The sequence below is a fragment of the Tyto alba genome, unplaced genomic scaffold, assembly GCF_018691265.1.
Source record: "Tyto alba isolate M040663 unplaced genomic scaffold, T.alba_DEE_v4.0 Super-Scaffold_20000042, whole genome shotgun sequence".
Classification (NCBI taxonomy): domain Eukaryota; kingdom Metazoa; phylum Chordata; class Aves; order Strigiformes; family Tytonidae; genus Tyto; species Tyto alba.
Genome location: NW_024881293.1, coordinates 15,531,274 through 15,545,890, shown reverse-complemented (window position 1 = coordinate 15,545,890; position 14,617 = coordinate 15,531,274). Strand labels below are relative to the sequence as shown.

Below are 14,617 nucleotides of genomic sequence, written 5' to 3'. Positions count from 1 at the left end.
CTGAACCCACCAACCAAAGGCAGGTGCGCAAGGACTGAGAATGACCTGAGTACTGATGCATGAGGCCCAGGCGAGGGACTACCGGAAAAAGCCTTTATTGCAGTAGCGCCGCCGCCGCGCCCCTCTCCCCGTGCCGGTGCCGGTGCCCGTGCCCGGCCGCTCCGCGCAAACGCCGGGAGGCCCCGCTCCCTGGAAGGGGACGGCGGGGGCCGCGCGCGGGCGCGGGGGCCGAGGCTCCGCGCGGGCCCGGGGCCTCAGCGCAGCCGCCGCGCCTCGCGCTCCGACTCCAGCAGCGTGAGGACGTCGCCCTCGCGCACGGGGCCCTTCACGTTGCGGATGATGGAGCGGCTCGTGTCGTCCATGAACTCCACCCGCACCTGCGGGGCGAGACGGCGTCAGCCCGGCCCGGCGGCCCCGCTCCCCGCCCGGCCCCGCTGCCTCACCTGCGTGCACTGTCCCTGCGACCCCGTCCGGCCCAGCACCTTGGTCACCTGCGGGGACAGAGCAGAGGCTCAGCGCCCGGCCCCGCCGACCCGGCCCCGGCCCCGGTCCCTGCCGCCGCCCCCCGATCCCGGCCCCGGTCCCTGCCGCCGCCCCCCGATCCCGATCCCGATCCCGGTCCCCACCGCCGCCTACCCCCGATCCCGATCCCGGTCCCGGTCCAGGCCCCGATCCCGGTCCCCACCGCCCCCCGGTCCCGGTCCCGGCCCCGGTCCCCACCGCCCCCCGGTCCCGATCCCGGCCCCGGTCCCCACCGCCCCCCGGTCCCGGTCCCGGCCCCGGTCCCGCCGCCCTCACCCTGGCCAGCTTGATGGGCTGCACGCGGCTCGTGTCCATGGCGGCTCCGCGGCGCAGGGAAAGGGCGGGGCTCCCCCGCGCGCCCTTTTCTACCGCGCCAAGTTCTCGCGAGATTCAGCGCCCCCCTCTCTCCCGGCACCCCCCGCGCCCGCCTGTCCTTCACTGCGCCCAAGATGGCGACGGCCACCCGGCTCGTCCAGCGCTTCCGAAACTTCTTGGCGGGGGTAAGGGCAGCCCCCACCACCCCCAGCACCCCCCCACGCACACCCGTGAGGCGGTGCCCTCTGCGCGGGGCAGCGGCCCGCGGTGCGTGAGACGCTCTCGCCTTTGCCTTGCAGCGGGACCTGCAGGCCAAGCTGCCGCTGCGCTACACGGAGATCTCGCAGAGGTGCCGGCGGGGCGGGCGGCGCTGCGGGCCCGGGCGGGCGCCCTGAGGCTCCCGGCCGCCGCTGACGAGGGGCCGCCCGTTCTCTTGTCCAGGAGCCAGCCGCCGCCTCGGCTCCCGGTGGGCCCCAGCCACAAGCTCGCCGGTAACTATTACTGCAGCCGGGACGGTCGCCGAGAGTCTCTGCCGCCCGTCGTGGTCGTGATGGCACAGAAAACCCTCCCTGCGGGGGCTCGGGCTGGCAGGTAGGTCTGACCCGGCCGGTCCCGCAGCACTGGCACTGCCACTGTTGGAGCTGAGCGGGCTTAAGCCTCGCTTCATTGACACCAGAAATGCACAACTCGTCCAGTAAGTAGTGTTGGATTTCCCAGGTTGGTAGAAGAATGTTAAGACTAATTCTTTGTGTCTCTATATTCTCTCTTGAATAAGGGCTGTGTCTGGAAGTTGACTTAACAGATCCCTCTAGCACTAATAAAACCTGTACTCCCAATGAAATCTGAATCTGATTTTCATAGCGTCACTAAAGCCTCTTTTCTCTCTTCCTTCCCCTTCCTCAGTTCAGGCTCTGCAGTGACAACAGCTGAGAAAAAGCCAGTGACGCCAGGACCAGTACTGAAGAAGTGGGAAATTTCAAAAGACCAGCCTTATTTGTGAGAAGTAAATGTGATGAGGCCGATGTACAGGTCACAGCTTGTTACAGGGCAGCACTGTAACAGAGAACCCCATGGTGGATTTTGCTACAGCGATGCTGCACAGAACTTGTCCTAGTGCTGCTGATGCATGCCTAATAATGTATTTAAAGCTGTGATTACCACCACCACCACCACCATTTTGTCTGTTTTATTTGAATTATCCAAATTGCTACTTTTTCGTATTGGTTTGGGTATTGGGTTTCCTTGCGGGAACAGCAACGTACTCGTGCATTCGATCTGAACCGCAGCGGGTTTGTAAATTACAGCGGAGATACCGCTTCAGGACAGAGCTGAATGAAACACGCCCCAGCCAAAAAGGACCGCGTGCTCTTGCTTTTGCAGCAAGAGACGGGAGGTCAGTGGCCGCCGTGCCCGTACCGCAAGCGCCCGGTACCGGCTCAGGCTGCCCTGCTGCGCCTACGTGCTTTCCCGGCGCAGAGCGCTCGGGCAGCCCCCTCCCCGGGGCGCGGGGCCACCTGCCCTGAACCTGCGGTGACCTGCGGAGCCCCGGCCCGCGGCCCCGGGGGAAGCCCGGCCCGGCCCGGCCCGCGGCCCCGGGGGAAGCCCGGCCCGGCCCGGCCCGCGGCCCCGGGGGAAGCCCGGCCCGGCCCGGCCCGGCCCGGGGCGGCGGGGGCGCCCCCGCTCGCGAGATGGCGGCCGCGCTCCGCCCGCCGCGCGGGGAGGGCGGGGCCCCCTCAAGGGCACCGGCTTCCCATTGGCGGTGGCACGCCGGCGCGCATGCGCCCTGCCACGGCGCGGCCGGCTTTCTAGAGGCGCGGCCCGGGGGCGCAGGGAAGCCGCGGGATGGCGTGGCTGCTGGTGCTGCTGGCGCTGCCGGCGCTGCCGCCTCCGCCGGGGAACGGTGAGTGGGAAGCGGGGCTCGGCCGCGCCGCGCCCCTGCCCTGCCCTCCCCTCGCCCTGCCCTGCCCTCCCCTCGCCCTGCCCCTTTGCTCGCAATGGCGGACGCGTGGGCTCCCCTCAGGCGCGCAGCGGCCCGGGCGCCTCGCGGCCCCCCCCTCAGCCCCTCTCCGTCCCCGCAGCGTCCCTGCCCGGCTGCCCCCCGGGCCGCTTCCAGTGCGAGCCCGGCGCCGTCTGCTTCCCCTGGGAGTGGCGCTGCGACGGACACCCCGACTGCGAGGACGAGGGGGACGAGCGGGGCTGCGGGACGGCGGCCGCGCCGGAGGAGCCGAGCCCCGGCGCCGCTGGGGTGACCCCGCCGCGGAGCTCTGGAGTGCGGCCTAGCGCCAGCGCAGGTACGGGGGTGCGGCCGGTGGCACGGGCCCTTCGGCCGGCCGGGGGTGCGGGGGGCCGAGCCCCGACGGGCGGCCTCTGTGCTCAGAGGGTGGAGAACCAGACCAAAGCCTCTCATCTCCGCCGTTTCCAGCGTCTCTGAGACAGTTCCATTCAACACAACCTGCTTTGGGCAGGAGAAGCGCTGTGGGGCCAGCCCCACCCTTCCTCCTGTGGAGACGGCTTTTAAACACCCCAGGGCTCCATCGGGAAGTGCCTTTGAAGTACCTTCTTCCAGAACACGCAGTTCTGGCTGCTTCCTTCCAACAAGCCAGCCACATGGGAGTTTCTGTCCGCTCTTCTAAGCTCCTCTGACCTCCAGGGAAGGGGCAGGCTGAAGGGAAGAGGATGGGGAAGCACTACTGGGCTGTGCGGACAGGATCAGAGCAGCAGACGCTGGTATCTGTCACGCTGCCAGGACTGTCTGTGTCTGCTGCTCTGCTCTGAGATGCTCTGGAGCTTCCTTTGTCACAAACCTGTTGGCTGAGGTGCTTGAAAGTGCTGTTCCAGCGTCCCTTGCCCAAGGGGCGTCTGGGAGCTGAAGCACCGTTGGTGTGGCGAGGAGGGGTGTTACTGCAGGCATGGGAGACTGTTTGGATTTGATGCCTGCACCGGTTCAGTTGGTAGGTGGGGAGATGAGCTGCATTTTGGTTGTACCTGGGGCTTGCCAGCGCCACGGGGAGAGGTTAGGAGGCTGCAGCTACAGCTGGGAAATCTCCCAGCTTTCCCTGTTATGCATTTCCAGTAGCACTTTTTTTCCTCTGATATGGGCTAATCACAGTAACGGCAGATAAGGTTTTGCTTAAATTGAAAAAGGCCTGTTGGCGCTCTTGAGGTGAACTGGGAACTCATCCAGATTTGGATTGGAGACTGCTTTGAATGCTAACCATAGGGTGAGTTGGAAGCCTGATGGACTTCGTGTTCTTTCCTCACAGAGACTTCAGCTATGCCTGCGGGTTCTGTGCCGCTGAGGAGTCAAGGCCGCATGTGGGTCTTGATTATTGCAGGTATGTGAGACCTAGAGTGCTGCACATGGTGTTGGTCCTGACTTGGGATATAAATTGATCCTGATGGATCATATCCTGATGGAGTTAATTCCAGACCTGTGTCAGTAGCTGCTTCTGCTGGGCTGGGAGGGCTAGGGGAGGCCTTACACCACAGCTTAATCATTCCTCTCACTTGAGTGCACTGTGTCCTTGGAAAGGCCATTCCATGCAATCTGGCACTAACTGACTTCCTCCCTCTCTGTCCCTTGCCCTTGAGGAAAGCTGCTGATCTCTAGCTGTTGGCTAATGCTGTTGAGCAGCAGAGCCCAGTACTGATGTCCAGACCAGGTGCAGTGAGTGGTCCTCTGCTTGTGCACTCCCTTCTCTAGTGCTCCTGAGCATCCTCGTAGCTGTGAGTTCCGTTGCTGTGTGGGGCCTCTCCAAAGCAAAAAGTAGATCTGACATCTTCAGTCTTGAAAAAGCATCCAGGGAACAGCTGGTGCCTGACAAGAGCCAGATGGGCTCATTTCCCTGAAGGGTAAGTTTCATGCCCCCCATGCGGTTCGGTTTGTATGCATGAGGAAGAAATGCTTTCTTGCCCTGTGTTTCTAGCCTCTAGAGCTTTCCTCTCCGGGCGTAGCTTTTTCTGGCCTTTCTTGCTGCTTATCAGCCACATGCTTGGGATTTCAGTCTGCCCTGAAGCAGCAGAACTATTACTTTCCTTTATTGCAATCAGACACAAAGGTTTTTGCTTGACTGCAGGGATAGTTGCATAGCCTAATCTGGGAAGATGTTGGCTTCTTTTGATGGTGATGTGCTGGTCTCTGTCCTTCCTTGTCTGCCAAGGACAGAGTACTCATGCTAAGATACTAATCTTATGATGTGGGTTTTCTTCCATTTTCCACAAACTGAAGTCAAACCAGGTTTTTGCCCAAAGGACTGTCAATAACCAGGTGTTTTTCTGTTCTTATAACAGGGATCTTTACCATGAGGTGATAAGATGGGACTAGCCTGGTCTCCCCCCTCCTCACCACAGAGACTGAATTGGACATAAGCTCCCAAATCTGGGTTGTTACACTGGAATAACAAGAAGATGCTCCCCTTGGGAATGGATGTTAGATTGTGGGACTAATAGCACAGGACTTTCTCTGGTGCTGTGAAATCACCCCGTACAAAGGTGGCACAAATTAATTTATTTATTGTTTTTATCTCCAGGGATTAATGTTGATTCTCACCAGTGTGGCCTTGGACCTGAAGATTTTATTCTCCATGAAATGACAGGTGCTAGATGCCATTCAGCTGTTTCCCTCCGCTTCCAGCCAAGAGACTTTTTTCACCTGCCCCATTCTTACCCCTGGATTTTCTCAAGGAACGCGGGCTTTCTCTTCCAGTTCAGTAGGAGCCCACTGACTGTGCAGATCAGACATGTGCTCCATCTTGGCGCTAGTGTTTTGATGCTGCTCAATCCAATGTACAGGAAGCTTCTACTGACAGGTCAACCCCAGGGGTGAAAGTTGAAAAACTCCCTGTCTGCTCTGGCTTTGGTGTGCTGCCACTCTGAGTCAGCGTGGGGCAAGCGGCTTCTCTGCACACTCCTTTCCAGCAAGGATCTCTGCCCTTTGCAGAACTGCACTTTCCACCCCAGTGGTAAACTCTGGATGTTGCTTCTCTAACACTGTTAATGGTGTCTTCCTTAAAACTGTTTTGACATGAGTGGTGTCCCTCAAGGGTCTGTACTGGGACCAATGCTAATTAGTATCTTCATCAGTGTCACGTATAGCAGGATCAAGTGCACCCTCAGCAAGTCTGTGGATGACACAAGCTGTGTGGTGCAGTTGATTCACTTGAGGGAAGGGATGTCATCCAGAGGGACATTCATGCTGGAGGAGTGGGCCCATGTGAATCTCATGACGTTCAATAAGGTCAAGTGCAAGGTCCTGCACCTTGGTTGGGGCAATCCCTGGAGAGGAGAAGGCTCCAGGGAGACCTTAATGTGTCTTTTCAATATATAAAGGAGGCTTGTAAGAAAGATGGAGAGGCTTTTTATCAAGGCTTCTTGGTGACAGGACAAGGGGTAATGGCATGGCTTTAAATTGACAGAGGGCAGATTTAGATGAGATCTAAGGGAGAAATTGTTCCCTGTTTGGGGGGCGAGGCGCTGGCCCAGGGTGCCCAGAGCAGCTGTGGCTGCCCCCTCCCTGGAAGGGTTCAAGGCCAGGTTGGACGGGGCTGGGAGCCCCCTGGGCTGGGGGAAGGGGGCCCTGCCCGGGGCAGGGGGGTGGGATTAGGTGATCTTTAAAGGTCCCTTCCAGCCCAAACCATTCTGTGTGTCTATGAGGGTTTGAGTGTTTGCCTTTTTTTTTTTTTTTTTTTCCCAGCTTGAAATAACTTCTGTCTTGGATCAAACATTGGATTGTGGCATGTATAGCTGTTTCGGAACAGTTCAGTGCTGTACACTTTTCGGAACTGGCAGCGGGGGAAGGACATTACTGACCAGTGCCTCTAGTTCAATGTTGGCCACGTATTCTTTGCACAAGTGTTCACTAAGTGCGCAAAAGGTAGAAAACTGCTGCCTTGGCTGCTGACCTCTGTGCCTTAAAGGTGAGAACTTGGCTTGTCAAGCAGACATGGGTCATCAGCCTTGGAGCAGGAGTCTTTCACTCCTGGATAGTGTGAGTGTGCTGCTGTAACCCATGGGAGAAACTTCTGTATGTGATACGGAGTGCTGAGTTACTCTAGTGCTGCTGGTTTTAGTCCCAGGAGGTCATTTGTGAGAGTGCGCACAACCTTGCTTCTGTTCCCACAGGGACAGGTGGAGATAGCTGTTGGAGAATGACACAGGAGAATAAAGAACTTTAATGCGTTGTGGATTTTCTGTTTTTCTTGGATGTGTGCATTTGCTTGAATTCTGTAATCAGGAGGTGGGGGCCTGCTTCACCTTTGGACCTGGGAGAGAGGACTTGTGGTTTTAGGCTAGCATGGGCAGATAGGGAAACCAAGTGCTGCTGTGCCTGCCTGGGACTGAAGTGACTCCAGCACACATCAGCTGCAATAGAAAAAAATGAAATACAGGGAGTGGAGTGAATAGAGTAGGTGGAGACAAGAGAAACAGCTGGCACTGGCACCGGGGGTGCTACTGCAGAATTAATGACGAAAGGAAACTTAGCCAAGAACAAGGTGAAAAATTAAAGACTGCCTGACCTTGTTCCTTCTTCGTGAGAGCAAGTGAAAGGAGTGGGGTGTCCAGCAGAGTGGGAAGGTGCTTCAGAAATCCCGTCGGGACAGGGCTGAGCTGGGGCCGACAAGCACTTGTGCTGTGGGGGCCGTGTGGCAGAGGCCAGCTGTCACCAGCCTGTCCCGAGCTGCTGAGCTGGAGCTGGAGCTGGAGCTGGAGCTGGAGCGTGCTGCTCTGCTGCACAGGCAGGGCCCCTTGCTGCCCGCGGGGGGGGCGAGGCTGGTGGGTGTTTTGGGCCGTCATGGCCTCTTCCTACAGCAAGGTCATGCAGGCTTGGCCTACCGATCCCTGAGCTGAGTGGTTCAGGGTTGAAAGAAACACATTTTTATGGGTCTTGTGCCACAGCTTGGGACTGTGTTTGTGACAGCAATTTCCCTTCCTCCGTCTGGTGCCAGAAGCACTTTTGTTGTACTAATCCCCAGGCTCAGAGACTTCAGTTGTAGAGGAGCCTGAGCTGCTTTTCAGCCTAGGAGCAGCTTTGTACTCCAGGTCTCTGTATTTAATTAGATCAGTTCATGGAAATAAATGTGATGTTTTACATGCTGGGGTAGGGTTGTGTTCCAGGGTAAGGCATCAAAGATTGGCCCGTTTAATTTTGGTTCCCCTTTTACTGGCAAATCTAAAGGTTTATTTGCTCCTCCTCAGTTCCTGTAGTTCAGGGGAACTTTTACTGCATACTTCCATTTCAGGTATCCTATTCCACCTTCCTGCCCCTGCTTGTGGGAGTAAAGGGGCTGAAGGCTGGTGCAGTGGGCAGCTGCCCCAGGGCAGTGGTGCAGAGGCAGCCTGTCACGTTGGGGATCCACTCGGGCACTGCGTGGAGGGTGAGACGGGTCCTTCACCTCTTCCCCTGCGGGCCTGTGCTGTGGGGTTTTGAGGAAGGAGCTGGGAGGCAACAACCATTTCCCTTCCCTGGGCTATGGCAGCTGCCAGCGCAGGGGCAGCTGCAATGAATGACTGTGCCAAGAGCAGCATCTGCTGCGGGGGTGCAAAGCTGATGCAAGTCCTGCATGTCTGCACCTTTCTGTGCCTGGCAAGGGAGGTCCTTCAGGGGTTAAATCTGGGCAAGTTCATGCTCTCTTTTCAGTTGGCTATCAGGGACACCCTCCTTGGAGACAGGGTAGCATGTGACAAACGCAAACAACTAATAAGAACAGAAAAAAGAAAAAGACAAGCGCAGAGCTGGAAATAGTTCCTTACATAAAGGGCTGGTGCTTCAATCTCGTTATTGTCTTAAGGAGAGGACGCTTAGCTGCCTTTGACTCCTACAGTGCAACCCCCAATCTGATAAGCAATCGGCTTTGGGAACCTGGCAGGTGCCACGTGGCACCAAGACATGGCCAGTGCCCCTCAGGCAGCAGCTCCCCGCTGCTCTTCTGAGCTCGGGGCACTTGTCCCAGTCAGTGTACGCCTGGTGGGAGCGTTCTCCTGAAGCCAGAGCTGCTGTCCCACGGCCCGAAATGGGAACCGCTGCTTTGGAGGGGCCGGCACGATGAGGCAGCTGGGGACAAGGTGTGCGAGTCTCTCCGCCAGCCTGAGGCCAGGGGATCGCCGGGGTTGCTGCCAGACACGGGAGGAAGAGGAAACCCACATCCCGTTTGCACAGGACAGCCTGGTAAAGCAATGGAGGTCCATGCAGAGCGTGAGGGGCAGAAACCAGGAGAAAACCAAGCCTCTCATACAAAGGAACAAGTCCTTGCTCAACATTAACGTGGGTGGCAGATTGTTCCGGATAGCTTACAAGGTAGCGGCCCTTTATCCCATCACCAGGCTGGGGAAGCTGGCCCTTTATACAGACCCTGTGAAGAAGCTGGAGCTCTGCGATGACTACTCCGTGCAGAGGAACGAGTACTTCTTTGACAGAGATCCTTCAATTTTCCACTACATCTTCCACTTCTACCACAGCGGGATCCTGTGGATAATGGATGAGATGTGCCCCAGCAACTTTGTGGAGGAAATTGAATACTGGGGAATCCATCTGAAATACTCCCAACGCTGCTGCCGGATCCTGTTTGAGGAAAAGCAGGATGAACTCAGTGAGTACCTGAAAATACAGAAGGAGCTAGAGGCAGAACTGGAGCCCCTGGACTCAGTGGAGCAGTTTGAGGGCAAATTTCTGGGATGGTTTCGGAAGATGATCTGGAACCTCATTGAGAATCCATACTCTTCTGTCGCAGCCAAGATCATTGCTGTCATGTCAAGCTTCTTTGTGCTTATCTCCATCGTGGGGATGACACTGAGCACAGTGGAGGAGATGAAACACAAGACAGGGAAGATGTGGATGGAGCAGCTGGAGATGATCTGTGCCATCTTCTTCACCTCTGAATATGTCATGCGACTCATATCCTCCTCCAGCTTCAGGAACCTTTTACGGGCAGCATTTAATGCTGTAGACCTGGTGGCCATCCTGCCCTTCTACATCCAGATGCTCATTGAAAACCTGGACGAAGGAGACACGCTTTACCATGAGGAACTGCACAAGGTGGAGAATGTGAGCAAGCTGGGCAAAGTCCTCAAGCTCATCAAGCTCATGAGGATCTTCCGCATCCTCAAGCTGGCGCGTCACTCCACTGGTCTTCGGGCTTTTGGCTTCACCATGCGCCAGTGCTACCAGCAGGTTTGCTGCCTCTTCCTCTTCATCGCCATGGGGGTCTTCACCTTCTCCGCTCTCATGCACTCGGTGGAACATGATGTCCCAGGCACCAACTTCACCAGTATCCCCTACACATGGTGGTGGGCAGCGGTAAGATGTGAGCACCTTCCATGGGTAGGGGTTGCCCTGGTGCTTGAGGGATTCACCACTGCTGCTGGCCAGGAGGCAGAGAAGGGCCCAGTCTTCCCACCAGCTCAGTAATGGTGGGAAACCCAGAGCCCTGAGAAAAGGCTCTGAGACAAGAAATCAGAGATTTGGACTAAGCTCAGAGGTTCAAAAGCCAGTGCTGGTGCGGGGTGGTGGGGCAGAGGTGGTGGCCTGGGAACCTCCAGGCCTGGCTTAGTGACAAAGGGGATGTAACTCAGCTTGGGCTTTACCTGTCCTGGGACCCAGGTGTTGGGTGGATGTGGTTCAGACCCCACGGGCACGGGGACAGCCCGAGGCTTGTGCAGCATTGCAGCCTGTCTGGGCTCAGCAGATGTGAGGGGGTCAGAGCTTGGGCTGAGCCAGGGCACCCAGGGCTGCATGCAGGAGCCAAGGAAACACGGTCAGGGTGTGCCTCAGCCTGTGTCCTGAGAGAGGACACAGACTGGGGTGTGCTGCAGCTGGGGACAGGGAGCCTGGTTTGCTGCCTTGCTCGTACCAGGAGCCGGCAGCTCTGCTGAGCTGAGCCCTGTAATAAACCTGGGATTACCTCCGAGCAGCTAAAGCACTCGAGAGCCAGGGGTTACAAGGGCATTTTGATTCACAGATTAAATGATCCCACAGATCACTTCTGCTCTTATAATCGCCCTTAGCCAGCACAGGCTGCCTGCCTCAAATTCATCCCTCTTGAAGGAAGTGCAAAATCACCAGATTTGAGTATTTAAATGTCACAGGCTGATCCCGTCCCTGGTCATCACAGCTCCATGCAAAGCCTAAACCTCTCTGTCCCAGCAATCGCCCTCTCCCCAGTCCTGCTCCCCTGCCATCCAAACACAGTTCCTCCAGGTGCATTCCTGGGCAGTGCCTGTTTCCCTTGGAGGGAGGGTCCGGGAAGCTTCATTCCTGTGGGACCAGACAGCTCACGGCCGGGAAGCAGCAGAGCCACTGCTCTGTGGGGGCAGGAAACTCCAGCAGACAGTCTGGCTGCTGGAAACTGTTCAGCTCAGTGATGTCCAGCTGCTTTTGAAGAGACACATGTGAAGGGGCGGCGGGAGCAGGAAGGCTTGCCTCTGGTCTCTGCTGTTGGGGCCTCATCCAGCCCTTTCCTTGGGGTGTCCAGGCCTGCTGGGTGCACCCCGGGGAGCTGAACCCTGGCCAAGCTGGCTGCAGTCGTGGTGCAGTGCTGTTCCCAGGTGATACCCGGTTCCCATGCAGGGGCAGGGGGAGGTTGATGCTGGCACTGGCAAGCGGGGTCTGCTGGGCTTGTTCACGTAGGATTTTATCCTTCCCCTTCCTTGCCCAGGTCAGCCTTTCCACTGTGGGCTACGGAGACACTGTGCCCAACACGGTGCTCGGCAGGATGGTGGCATTTGCCTGCATCTCCTTTGGCATCATCCTCAACGGCATGCCCATCTCCGTCCTCTACAACAAGTTTTCTGACTACTATGCCAAGCTGAAGGCCCACGAGAATAAGACCAGCCACTTGCTCAAGCTGTCCAGGAGGATCTGCTTGAGGGAGCGAATCCTGCAGAAGCTGTCGGAGTGCAGCAGAGCTGACCCCCGCTGGCACCACTGACCACCAGCCCTGGACCCCCCCGGACCCCCCCTCCACCGCGGTGCATCCTCCCTCCAGCCTGGCCGTCTCCCCAGTGGGTCCCGTCCCCTGGGGAGGCTCCACAACTCAGGCAGCGAGCAGCAAGTCACAGCAGCTCGGGGGGGGCTCTGCGCCTGTCCAGGTGCCGCTGCCAGCTCCGGCTGTTTGGAGGAGTGAAACGCGCCCGTGTGCGCTGTGACCTTCCTCGGGAGTGCGCGCTGGAGCCTGCTGCCCCGCGGAGCGGTCTGTAAAGCACCGGCCAAAGAGCGCACGGTACGGGCAGGACAGGACGTGTCTGTGATGGTCTGGGGCACGGGCCACCCTGAGGGCACCGGCAGGGAGCAGGGGGGTGCAGGGGGGTGTCGGGTTTGGGTGTGGTGGGTGTTTTGGTACGGGGGGAAGTAGCTGCAAAGGTGGCTCCTGTGAGAAGCTTCTCAAAGCTCCTTCAGCTCCAAGTCAGACCCAGCTCTGGCCAAGGCCAAGCCTATCAGTGACGGTGGCCGCAGCTCTGTGATAACATATTTAAGAAAGCAAACCTGAGAGGAAGAAGAGTTGCAAGAAGGAGTTATGAGGGAAATACCTCTGCAGAACGCCATCAGTGGGAGAAAAGAGGAGGAGGCGGGAGGGGGAAGGTGTGCTGGAGTAGAGACCCCCCTGCAGCCCCTGGGGAGAGGGTAGGCTGTGCCCCTGCACCCAGGGAGGTCACGGGTGGAACAGACGCCCACCTGCAGCCCGGGGAGGACCCCGCACCCGAGCAGGTATCTGCACCCAAAGGAGGCTGGGACGCTGAGGGCAGCCCGTGCTGGAGCAGTCTGATGCTGGGGAGGCTGCAGCCCGTGGGAGGGACTCCCACTGGAGCAGTTTGTGGCGAACTGTCTCCTGTGAGAGGGACCTCATGCGGGAGCAGGGAAAGAGTGCGAGGAGTCCTTCCCTGAGGAGGAAGGAGCGGCAGAAACAACGGGCGATGAACTGACCACAGCCCCCATCCCCTGCCCCCTTCACCGCTCAGGGGGAAGGAGAGAGAAAAATTTGGAACAAAGCAGACCTCGGGAATAAGGGAAGAGTTGGGGTAAAGATGTTTTTAAGATGTTGCATTTCTCACTGTCCTGCCCTGATCAGTAAATTAAGTGCTGTTCGTGGAGGTGTTTAAATTAAATCAATGTTCTTTTTCTTCCCCTAAGGAGTCTCTCTTTTGCCCATGAGTCATCCCTCCCTGTCCTTGTCTCGATTCCTGAGCCTTCTGTTTTATTTTCTCTTCCCCATCCCTGAGGGGGAAGGAGTGATCAAGCGGCTGCGTGGTGCCCGGTTGCCCTCCAGGCTCAAACCGTGCCGAGGGGACTGAACTCTGTTACCCTTCTGAGGGTGGCAGAAGTGGACACCCAGGGTGAGATGAAGCCCAGTGCGACACGCGCGCAGGAGCTGCTCCGCTCCGGGACTGAGCCATACACAGGCTCTGCCCACCAGGCAGAGGCCCCGCACCCCCACGACTCGTCCCGGCTGAGCAGCCCAGGCCGAGTCCCACGTGGAGATCTGGGTGAAGGCCCAGTCAAACCCATTTTCCTTCCCTCTGCCCTGGGAGAATCGGGGCACGGTCCTGGCTTAGGGTGCTGCTGTGATGGGAACCACAGGCACCCTGGGGGTGCAGAGCTGGTAGCCAGTGCATCCCCAGGAACAGGCATTTAATAAACCAAGCCAAAGCCATTCATTGTCTTGGATAATTGGCCAGCCACTTTGGGTAATTCAGTAAACTGCTTATAATTCAGGGGTGAGGAGAGGGCCTCTCCCCAGGGCTCACAACCACCTCTCCTGCCCATCGGTGGGAGGACGGGGCTCTCGTGGGACGCAGGTGAGATGTTGGTTTTGGGAGGAGAAGCCTGGCCCTGGGTGCATTGGCAAGAGGAGCTGGGCCACCTGTGTGCGCTCAGGATGCACCACGTGGCTCTGCCCTGTGTTCACAGCCCGGGGGCAGTGGGGGAACGTGTGTGGGGCACAGGGGAAGGATTTGCCCTCTGATGTGGGACCATACCTAGTCAGTGGGCTCCCGGGGGGGATGGGATTCACCTGTCCCCTGGGTGGGATGGGGAGAGGGGCCCCCGGCTGCAGGGCAGGCAGTGGTGGGGAAGGACCAACAGCTGGTAGTGCTGCTTTCCAGTGAGCAGTGGGAGGAAACCGGTGCCCGCCAGGCCACAGTGGGATTTAGTCACCTGCAAGCTGAGCTTGTAGGTGAAGAGCTGCTGGGGGGGGGCAACACACGGGTCCTGGTGTCAGCCTGGGACCACGGTTAAGCCTCTGCTGTTGGAGACTGTTGGGAAGTCTTGGAGGGGCTGAACCCTGTGGCAGGGACCCCTGCCCTCACCCCCAGCACCTACACCCACTCCCTCGTACCCACGTTGACACCCACCCTCTCTACACCTCCGCTCTGTTTTCCACCCCGTTTCTCATCCACGAGGAACCTCCTTCCCTCCGGGCGTGGCCCAGCCTCTTCCAGCCATCCTCACCCAGAGCCGTCCTGCCCCACCACCTGCCCGCCCCGGCAGCATCACCTCTGGGCACCTCTACACCCCCCCTCAACCCCAGACCCTCTCACCGCGTCCCCCCGCGCGCCCCACCTCCTGCTCAGGGATTCCACTGCAGGCTGGCTGATGGATCCCGAGATCATCCAGCTTCCCAGGAACAGGGCTCAGCAACCGAATCTCTCCCCGCCCCGGAGCCTGCGCTGCAGCTGAAGCGTCGTCGCCCTTCTTACACCACCTCACCCCGTGTGGGCAGGGTGTTTATACACCCGCGGCCAGCCCTGGCCCAGGCAGTGGTCCCACAAGCAGCCTGTCGAAGAACGGCAC

At 58.6% G+C, this 14,617-nt stretch overlaps 4 protein-coding genes across 7 annotated transcripts; 3 read left to right on the top strand and 1 right to left on the bottom strand.

Annotated features, from left to right (window-relative positions):
* Positions 1 to 79: 79 nt before the first annotated feature.
* On the bottom strand, positions 80 to 894 carry RPS28 (ribosomal protein S28). Its single transcript, XM_042794623.1, has 3 exons — positions 799 to 894; positions 444 to 491; positions 80 to 377 (listed from the first exon to the last, which is right to left on the bottom strand). Exons 1-3 carry the CDS (start codon positions 835 to 837, stop codon positions 255 to 257), a joined length of 210 nt encoding a protein of 69 aa, XP_042650557.1. The 5' UTR covers positions 838 to 894; the 3' UTR covers positions 80 to 254.
* Positions 895 to 937: 43 nt separating this feature from the next.
* On the top strand, positions 938 to 2,006 carry NDUFA7 (NADH:ubiquinone oxidoreductase subunit A7). Its single transcript, XM_033003103.2, has 4 exons — positions 938 to 1,022; positions 1,137 to 1,186; positions 1,279 to 1,428; positions 1,741 to 2,006. The coding sequence occupies exons 1-4, from the start codon at positions 972 to 974 to the stop codon at positions 1,835 to 1,837; spliced, it is 348 nt and encodes a 115-aa protein (XP_032858994.2). The 5' UTR covers positions 938 to 971; the 3' UTR covers positions 1,838 to 2,006.
* Positions 2,007 to 2,627: 621 nt separating this feature from the next.
* CD320 (CD320 molecule) lies at positions 2,628 to 5,824 on the top strand. Its single transcript, XM_042794871.1, has 5 exons — positions 2,628 to 2,737; positions 2,916 to 3,128; positions 4,101 to 4,172; positions 4,541 to 4,689; positions 5,128 to 5,824. The coding sequence occupies exons 1-4, from the start codon at positions 2,680 to 2,682 to the stop codon at positions 4,684 to 4,686; spliced, it is 489 nt and encodes a 162-aa protein (XP_042650805.1). The 5' UTR covers positions 2,628 to 2,679; the 3' UTR covers positions 4,687 to 4,689; positions 5,128 to 5,824.
* Positions 5,363 to 12,470, top strand: LOC104363502 (potassium voltage-gated channel subfamily V member 2-like). 4 transcript variants are annotated; one of them, XM_042794870.1, is made up of 3 exons: positions 5,363 to 5,432; positions 6,530 to 10,129; positions 11,487 to 12,470. In XM_042794870.1, the coding sequence occupies exons 2-3, from the start codon at positions 8,879 to 8,881 to the stop codon at positions 11,757 to 11,759; spliced, it is 1,524 nt and encodes a 507-aa protein (XP_042650804.1). In that variant the 5' UTR covers positions 5,363 to 5,432; positions 6,530 to 8,878; the 3' UTR covers positions 11,760 to 12,470. The 4 variants fall into 4 exon arrangements, with proteins under 4 accessions (XP_042650804.1, XP_032858981.2, XP_032858984.2 ...); XM_033003090.2 differs by lacking the exon at positions 5,363 to 5,432 and adding an exon at positions 5,696 to 5,798; XM_033003093.2 differs by lacking the exon at positions 5,363 to 5,432 and adding an exon at positions 5,696 to 5,798 and having other exon boundaries at positions 6,530 to 10,136; positions 11,487 to 11,736.
* Positions 12,471 to 14,617: the final 2,147 nt, after the last annotated feature.